This window comes from Sorex fumeus, unplaced genomic scaffold (genome assembly GCF_029834395.1).
Source record: "Sorex fumeus unplaced genomic scaffold, SorFum_2.1 ptg000054l, whole genome shotgun sequence".
NCBI lineage: Eukaryota > Metazoa > Chordata > Mammalia > Eulipotyphla > Soricidae > Sorex > Sorex fumeus.
In genome coordinates, this window is record NW_026606111.1 from 3,548,605 (window position 1) to 3,558,130 (window position 9,526).

Below are 9,526 nucleotides of genomic sequence, written 5' to 3' on the forward strand. Positions count from 1 at the left end.
TTTTAATGAATCACTGTGAGACAGTTACAGATTTGCAAACTTTCCTGCTTAAGTTTCAGTCATACAATGTTCAAGTACCCATCCCTCCACCAGTGCTTATTCTCCACCACTAATGGTCCCAGTATTCCTACCACCATTACCCCCATCCTCCAGAACCCACCCCGACTCTGTGGCAGGGCATTACTTTTTGCTCTCTCTCACTCCTTTTGGGTGTTGGGGTTTGCAATATAGGTATTTAGTGGCCATCATTCAGTCTATAGTCTACTTTCAGCACACACCTCCCATCCCGAGCGGGCCCTCCAAGCACTTTTTACTTGGTGGTCCGTTCTCTATCTGAGCTGCCTTTTCACCCAGCATGTGAGGCCAGCTCCCAAGCCATGGGGCAATCCTCCTGGTATTCATCTCTACTATTCTTGGATGTAAGTCTCCCATTATGTTACTTTATGTTCCACAAATGAGTGCAATTTTTCTGTCAATCTCTCTTTTTGACTCATTTCATTTACCAGATACTCTCCATGTTGATCCACTTATGTGCAAATTTCATGACTTCATCCTTTCTAACAGCTGCATAGTATTCCATTATGTAGATATAACAAAGTTTCTTAAACCAGTCATCTGTTTTCAGCAGGTTTTTTTCCAGATTCTGGCTATTGTAAACAGTGCTGCAATGAACATACAAGTGCAGATGTCATTTTTACTATACTTTTTTTGCATCTCCGGGATATATTCCCAGAAGTGGTATTGCTAGGTTGAATGGGAACTCAATTACTAATTTTTTGAGAAGCATCCATACAGTTTTCCAAAAGGACAAAACCAGTCAGCATTCCCACCAGCAGTGAAGGAGAGTTCCTTTCTCCCCATATCCACACCAAGACCGGTTGCTTTTGTTCTTTTGGATGTGGGCCAGTCTCTGTGGTGTGAGATGATATCTCATTATTGTTTTGATCTGCATCTCCCTGGTGATTACTGATGTAGAGCATTTCTTTTTCATGTGCCTTTTGGCCATTTGGATTTCTTCTTTGAGAAAGTTTCTGTTCATTTCATCGCCCCATTTCCTGATGGTTGGATATTTTCTTCTTATAGAGTTCCACCAGTGCCTTGTAAATCCTTGATATCAACCCCTTATCAGAGGGGTATTGGGTGAATATCCTTTCCCATTCTGTAGATTGTCTTTGTATACTTGTCATTGTTTCTTTTGAGGTGCAGAAGGTTCTTAGTTTAAGATAGTCCTATTAGTTTATCTCTGATTCCACTTGTTTGGTCAGTGGCGTGTAATCTTTGAAGATACCCTTAGCTTCAGTGTCATGAAGGATTCTGCCCACCTTTTCTTCAATGTACCTTATGGATTCTGGTCTAATGTTGAGATCTTTAATCCATTTTAGATCTGATTTTCGTGCGTGGTGTTAGGTAGTGGTCTGAGCCCATTTTTTTGCATGTAGCTGTCCAGTTTTGCCAGCACCATTTGTTAAAGAGGCTTTCCTTGCTCCACTTCACATTTCTTGCTCCCTTATCAAAAATTAGATGATCATATATTTGAGGGTGTGTGTAAGGATATTCCTCACTGTTCCATTGGTCTGAGACTCTGCCTTTGTTCCAGTCCCATGCTGTTTTAATTATTACCACTTTGTAGTAGAGTTTAAGGTGATGCCTCCCATCTTCTTTTTCCCCAGAATTTCTTTAGGGGGGTCGTTGTTCCATATGAATTTCAGGAGCGATTGATTCATTTCTTTGAAGAATGTCATGGGTATTCTTATAGGGATCACATCGAGTCTGTATAATGCTTTGGGGAGTATTGCCATTTTGACAATGTTAATCCTCCCAGTCCATGAGCAGGGAGATATGTTTCCATTTCCTCGTGTCCTCTTTTATTTCTTGAAGTAGGGTTTTGAAGTTTTCTTTGTACAGGTCCTTTACCTCCTTTAAATTAGTTAAACTGATTTCGAGGTCCTTGATTTTCTGAGGCATGATTGTGAACGGGATGCTTTTTTCATGTCACTCCCTTCTCTCTTATTATTTGCATATAGGAAAGCCATGGACTTTTGGATATTGATTTTATAGCCCATGACTTCACTGTACAAGTCTATAGTTTCTAGGAGTTTCTTGGTCAAGGTTTTAGGGTTCTCTATATAGTATGATATTATCTGTGAATAGTGAGAGCTTGATTTCTTCCTTTCCTATCTGGATTCCTATAATATCTTTTACTTGCCTAACCACTATGGCAAGTACTTCCAGTACTATAATAAACAGAAATGGTAAGAGTGGGCATCCTGTTTTGTTCCTGGTCTTAGAGGGAAGGCTTTCCCCTTTGAGGATAATGCTTGCCATAGGTTTGTGGTAGATGGCTTTGACTATATTGAGGAAAGTTTCTTCAATACCCATTTTGGTGAGAGTTTACATAATAAACAGGTGCTGGATCTTGTCAAATGATTTCTCTGCATCTATTGGTATGATCATATGGTTTTTGTCTTTTTTTGTTCATATGATGGATTATGTTGATTGATTTCCGGATGTTAAACCATCCTTGCATCCCCGGTATGAATTCCACTTGGTCGTGCTCTGTAATCTTTTTGATGAGTTGTTGGATTATATTCGCTAATGTTTTGCAAATATTTTATTTGCTATATATCTTCACATCCGTGTTTATCAGGGATATCATCCTGTAGTTTTCTTTTTCTTTTTTTGTCGTGTCTTTGTTTGCTTTTGGTATTAGGCAGATATGTGCCTCATAGAAACTGTTTGAGAGGGTTTCTGTTTCTTCAATTTCCTGGAAGAGCTTGAGAAGAATTTTCAATAGGTTGTCTTTAAATGTTTGGAAGAATTTGCTAGTGAATTCATCTGGACCTGTGCTTTAGTATTTGGGAAGATTTTTGAATTACAGTTTCAATTTCCTTGATAGTAATAGGTCTATTCAGGTAATCCAAATCTTTTGGTTCAGACTTGGGAGAGTATGGGAATTCCAGAATTTATCCATTTCTTCTAGATTCTCTTGTTTTGTGGCATACAGACTTTCAAAGTAGTCTCTGATGATATTTTGAATTTCTTTGGTTTCTGTTGTGTTGTCCCCCTTTTCATTTCTGATTCAGTTTATTAGGGTTCTCTCTCTCTCTTTCTTTGTGAATCTTTCTAGTGGTTTATCAATCTTGTTTATATTCTCAAAGAACCAGCTCTTGGTTTCATTCATTTTTTTGGATTTATTTTTTGGGTTTCCATGTCATTAATTTCTGCTCTAAGTTTTGTTATTTCTTTCCTTCTGCCTCGTTTGGGCTCCTTTTGTTGGTCCTTTTCTAAGATCTTGAGCTGTCAAGTCATCTCTGTGGCCTTTTTCTTCTTTCCTGAGGAATGCTTGCAGAGGTATACATTTTCCCCTTAACATGGCTTTAGCTGTGTCCCATGGGTTCTGATAACTCATGTCTTCATTTTCTTTTTTTTCCACTTATGTTTTGATTTTTTTTATTTCCTTCCTGACTCACTCAATGTTCAACATTGAGTTTTTTAATTTTCAGGTGTTTGATTTGGTTCTCCATGTCTGTGCGTGATTAACTTCTATTTTCAGTGCATTGTAGTCTGAAAAGACAGTTGATACAATTTATATCTTCAGATTCTATTGAGGGATGTTTTGTGACCCAGCATGTGGTCTATTTTGGAAAATGTTCCATATTCACTGAAGAATGTGTATTCTTTCTTTTGGGGATGTAAAACCCTATCTATATAGATCTATTAGCCCTCTTTCTTCTATTTCTTCCTTCAAAGCCAGTGTTTTCTTACTGACTTTTACTCTTTTTTTTTTTACCTATGTAGAGGTGATAAGGCAGTATTGAATTCTCCAACTACTATTGTGTTGCTAGCAGTGTCCTCCTTAAAATCTGTTAGAAGTTGTTTTAAGTATTTAGCTGGTCCCTCATTAGGTCCATATACGTTTAGGAGTATGATTTCTTTCTGTTGTACATAACCCTTGATTAGTAAGTAATGACCTTCGCTGTCTCTTCTAATCTTCTTCAACCTGAAATCTATTTTGTTGGGTACTAATATCACCACCCCCTTGTTTGAAGGAGTTTTTTGCTTGATCACTTGATTCCCTTTAATCATCAATTTGCTTGAGCAGATGCCAGTAATGCCTCCACTCGTCCCTGTCGCATGCTAGTGTAGCCCCATGGTGTCTGTTCATTCTAGGAACATGAAGAGCCTCAAACTGATCATTCAGGGTCTTGATGAAGAAGTCTGACTATCTTGTAGGTGGGCGGCCATGCGGTCTTTTGACATCCCGTGGAATCCAGTCTGTAATGACTCTAGTCCAGCAGTCATCTCCAAATCTCATTACGTGTCCAGCCCATCTGATTTTCAATGCCCTGGCAAACGAGACAGCATCCCTGATTCTTGACTGTTGATGGAGGTTGGAACTCCGGATTCTTTCTCTTATTTGAGTGAAACGTGATACTCCAAGCATAGTTCTTTCAATTCCTCTTGGGAGACCCAAATAGTGTTCTCATCCTGTTTTCATAGGGCCCAAGTCTCTGAGGCATATGTTAATGCAGGAAGAACAGTGGAATTGATAAGATGTGCTTGGAGCCGGAGGTTCTTCATCCTATCAGCTATTTCTTCAATGCTTTTTTTTTTTTTTTTCTTCAATGCTTTTGAAGGTGTTCCAGGCTGCTCTTTTCCTCCTGTACAACTTAGGTGCCAGATCATTTGTCATGTTGAGTTCTCGACCTAGGTACACATAACTGTTGCATTTAGAGATGGTCATTCCGTTGAGAGTGAATGGAGCATCAGAAATGAGGCTGTTTCTCATAAACATTGTCTTTGTGAGATTTAGCTGTAGTCCGACCTTTCCACACTCACGGTTGAAGTCGGCCAGCATTTGTGCCGCTTGGCTAATGTTTGGTGTTATTAGAACGATGTTGTCAGCAAAGCAGAAGTGTTGTAGTTGCCAACCATCTATCTTCACTCCCATTCCTTCCCATTCCAGTTGTTGCATGATGTTCTTGAGGGTGGCACTGAAGAGTTTCGGTGAAATGGTATCACCCTGCCGAACCCCTCTCTTGACATTGATGATCACTTCTTTGTAGAATGGTGACATCCTGGTAGTGAATCCATAATAGAGCTCACGGAGGATCCTAATGTATTGAGCATGAATGCCCTGAGTGGCTAGGGCTTCAATGACTGCTTCAGTCTCAACAGAATCAAAGGCCTTTTTTAAATCAATGAAGGTTAGACAGAGCGGTGTCTTGAACGTCCAAGAAACCTTAATGAGCTTGGTTATCGTGTGGATATGGTCAATCGTGCTGAATCCTTTGCAGAACCCAGCTTGCTCACATGGTTGTCCTTCATCTAGTGTTCTGCCAATCCTGTTCAGGATGACTCGAGTGAACAGCTTGTAGATGACAGACAATAGGCAGATTGGGAGATAGTTGCCAATGTCATGGATGTCTCCCTTCTTGTACAGTAGTACAGTCCTGCTGGTTTTCCATTGGGATGGAACCTTGCATTCAGACAGGTAGCACATGAAGACCCGAGCCAGTGTATTGATGACAGCAGGTTCTTCAGGTGTTCAGTTCTGACCTTGTCTGGGCCAGGTGCTGTTTGTTTCTTGTTTGCTTGAAGGATTGTTTTCCATCCTTTAACTTTGAGTCTATGTTTTCTCTGACTGTTCAGATGTGTTTCTTGTGTGCAGCAGAATGTTGGATTCAGTGTCTGAATTCATTTTGCCACTCTGTGTCTCTTAATTGGTACATTTAGACCATTATATTGGGAGAGATTATTGTCATGGCGTTTTGTGCCATCTTTTCGTAGAGGTTTGTTATGCTTGTAGGGGTTTGTTATGTCTTACAGTAGCCCCTTTAGTCCTTATTTTAAGGTTGATTTTGAGTCTATGAAGTTCTCAAACTGTTGTTTATCCATGAAATAGTGTATCGTTCCTTCAGTTTGGGTGAGAATTAAGCCAGATAAAGTATTCTTGGTGACGCATTCATTTCATTGAGTTTTTTCACTATATCCCACCACTATCTTTGGGCTTGGAGGGTTTCCTGTTAGGTCTGCTGTAAATCTAAGGGGTACTCCTTTGTATATGATTTCTTTTTCTGATCTTGCTGCTTGCAGTATTATGTCCTTATTCGTGGCACCTATCATTTTATGATGTGTCTTGGAGTATTTTTATTACGATCCCTTTTGGCTGACACCCTTCGGGCTTCTTGGATCTGGATGCCTGCATTCTCCAGCTCTGGGAACTTTTTGGCAATGACATCTTTAACTGTGGCTTATTCGTTGGGGTTGCCTCCCTGTCCTTCTGGTACTCAGATGATTCTTATGTTGTTCCTCTTGAGTTCATCCCCTATGACTCTGATTGCCCTAGAGCTCTTTTGAGTTTTTTTTCCCCCATTGTTGTTACATGTAAGCTTTCTGCAGCTTATCTTCAAGCCACTGATTCTGTGTTTGACTGTAGCCATTCTACTGTTGAGGGCACCCACTGATTTTTATATTTCATCTATCATATCCTTTATTAATAACACTTCTGTTTGCAATGATCTTATTTCTGCTCTCTCTTCCTATAGTTTGTTGGCTGTCCGTTCCACTGTTTCGTGCCCTCTTTTAATTTACTGCATATCTGTTCCACCATTTCTTTGAGTTAATTGAACATCTTCAACATTTCATCTCCGAATTCTTTATTGGAGAGATCGTATTTGTGGGTAGCCCCTGTTTTGGCTTCTGAACCCTTTTCATCATCTTCTCCTCCTGGTGGGATTTGCGCTGCTTCTTCATGTTGTTGTGGTAGTATAGAGGTGGGGCCTTCCAATTCACTATCGGTATTCTCCTCTTGCTGTGAGAAAGTTTCTGTTATGCTTGTAGGGGTTTGTTATGTCTTACAGTAGCCACTTCATCATTAGGTGCCAGATCATTTGTCATGTTGAGTTCTCGACCTAGTATATACTTCCATAAAGCATCTCCTCTTGCTGTGAGAAAGTTTCTGTATAAGCTCGGTTGATGGTGGTAGCCTTTCCCCCCCTTCTAGAATACCTCCTTCCTCTCAGATGCTCCTCTGTGGCTTAGGTGAGGCCTCTAGTAAAGCTTCAGAGAATTTATTCTTTTATATTGGACTTGTAGAGCTTCTTGTATCCACTGGTATTATGGTGCAATTGGAATAGGCTAGTGGACTATTGGCCTACTGTGTTTGAGATGGCCATGATATTCTCCACAGAGTTAGGAGATGGAGATGTGAGTCCAGAGTGCCAGGAAAGGGGAAATAACTGCGGCCCCACTAGAGGCCACGCCCCCTGCAACGGAGGCCATGCGCCCTGGTGCAGAGGCCATGCCCCCAGCTGTGGTGGATGGTCACCCACCTGTGGGACAAACTGGCAGTGCTTGGGCAGCGGGGATTTGGGCTGGAAGCTGGTTCTGGTACAGTAGGAATGCAGAATTTTTAATGTCTCTTCTTTCTCAGTATATACTTCCATAAAGCATGCAAGTCTGTAAGTCCACAGTGATGATATGATGACAGTTGTTGCACACAACCCATCAGAATACAGTAACTAGGGACTGGAGCAATAGTATAGTACATAGGGCATTTGCTTTGCACTTGGGTTTGAGTACAACATTCTTGTGGTTTTCTGAGCACTGTCAGGAGTAATTCCCGAATACAGTCAGAAATTACCCCTGAGCATTGCTGGATATGGCCTGAAGGAAATTAAAAAAAAAAGAATACACCAAATTCCAACTATGTGTATTGTAACATGATTCATGAGACATGTCTTACCAAATACACATTGTCATCTCTTTGCTTAACTTTTTATAATTGCATGAGGATCTCTGTCAATGTCTATAGGAGTCATCTTAGAAGAACAAAAGTGAATACCATTAGGAAAAAGCATATAAATCAAGAAAAATTATGTTAAGTATTATAGATAGATAGATAGTTAGGGTCCGAGATTGATAATCTCCCTTCTCCAAACCACACAGAGTCCTGCCAGTACTGCAAAACACAAGCGGAGTTTATTCAAGCCAGCTAGCTGAGGTCAAGATCTCAGGCACGCAGGCCAGAGCAAGACCCTGAGCAAGGGAGGAGCTGCAAGTTTTATAGTTAATGCTTACATCATAGCCTGCACTTACAAATTCAGAGAAAAACATAAGTAAAAAGCAGGCTTCAGCATAATTTCAAACAGCATAATGAACAATTGCAGATAGTTCACCTTATCCTGTTTCCTAGGCTACTCTGGCGGTAGTTTCCCCCTCCCCTGTGCAGTCCAGGTGGTTTCTCTAGATAGTGGACAGCAGAGCCTTATTGAACAAGGTCAAATCATCAGTTCGGACATTCTTCCCTCACAGATGGTCAGGGGGAAGAAGCTGTATTGTGAGAACCAAGGCCGAGTTATCAGCCCAGATGTCCCTCTTTTGCAGACGGCCATGGCCGGGGAGGTGGGGAGCAGAATCCTGAGAGAACCAGACTGTTGAGAGCTACAAACTAATTGAAAAACAACATGCAGGACAGAGGAATGCAGAAAGGGGCATGGAGCAGGGGCTTCAGGAATGGAGCCCGTTATGGAGTCTGTCATGTCCTGCTCCATACCCAACTATATATATAGCACTAAAAATGTTAATTCAATAAAAAAATGAATTGTAAATGTGGCCAAAAGAGTGAAAGAAATGAAAAATGCCCTTAAATGAAATTCGGTAAAGATCTTGAACTCTGCTGGTAGGAATAAAATGACACACACTTAGAGTTATATAGAGTGTTACATATATATGTATACACACACTTTTAATCTTATCCTGACTTTGTTTTTGTTAGACACATCATCTTTGCTCCAAGTAGCCACAACAAGTATGCTGGAGAATCATTTCCTGGGATTTATGATGCCATGTTTGATATTGAAAATACAGCAGACCCTCATTCAGCCTGGAGAGAAGTAAAAAAACACATTTCTGTTGCAACGTTTACCATTCAAGCAGCTGCAGGGACTCTAAAAGAAGTATAATGGGAGGCTTCTGCCAAAGGGTAGGCAATAAAAGTGTTATTGAAGTGTGAGATTAATCCCTTTTTTCTTTTTGGTAATTCACTAAGACAACATTCTAAAAATCTTGCTTTTGTGTCATGTTTTGATTTTAGATTTTCATTTTGTTCACCTGAATAGAGGTTTTTGGCTTTTTAAAAATTCCTAACTTCAGCACTAAAAATGTTAATTCAATTAAAAAAAAGAATTGTAAATGTGGCCAAAAGAGTGAAAGAAATGAAAAATGCCCTTAAATGAAATACGGTAAAGAACTTCAACTCTGCTGGTAGGAATAAAATGACACAATAGTTTGGTAAAGTTTGGCAGCTTCTTACAAAACAAAACATATTGGGGTTGGAGACAGTACAGGGAGTAAAGGGTTTGTCTTGCATTGAGCTGACCCAGGTTCTATCCCCAGTATTGTGTATGGTCCCCCAACCATGCTAGGAGTGATGTTTGAGTCCAGAGCCAGGAGACCTGAACACCTCTGGATGTGGCCTCAAACCCAAAAAAATTAACAAAGGAAAGAAACATATACATATTGA

General features: G+C 40.2%; 1 protein-coding gene across 2 annotated transcripts in view; it reads left to right on the plus strand.

Annotated features, from left to right (window-relative positions):
* Nucleotides 1-8,993, plus strand: part of NAALAD2 (N-acetylated alpha-linked acidic dipeptidase 2) — an 82,793-nt gene extending 73,800 nt beyond the window's left edge. For both annotated transcript variants that reach the window (XM_056125121.1, XM_056125120.1), the window contains one exon: nt 8,780-8,993. In XM_056125121.1, coding sequence (XP_055981096.1) covers nt 8,780-8,966 — 187 coding nt within the window. In that variant the 3' untranslated portion in view covers nt 8,967-8,993. The remainder of the gene's footprint in view (nt 1-8,779) is intronic.
* Nucleotides 8,994-9,526: the final 533 nt, after the last annotated feature.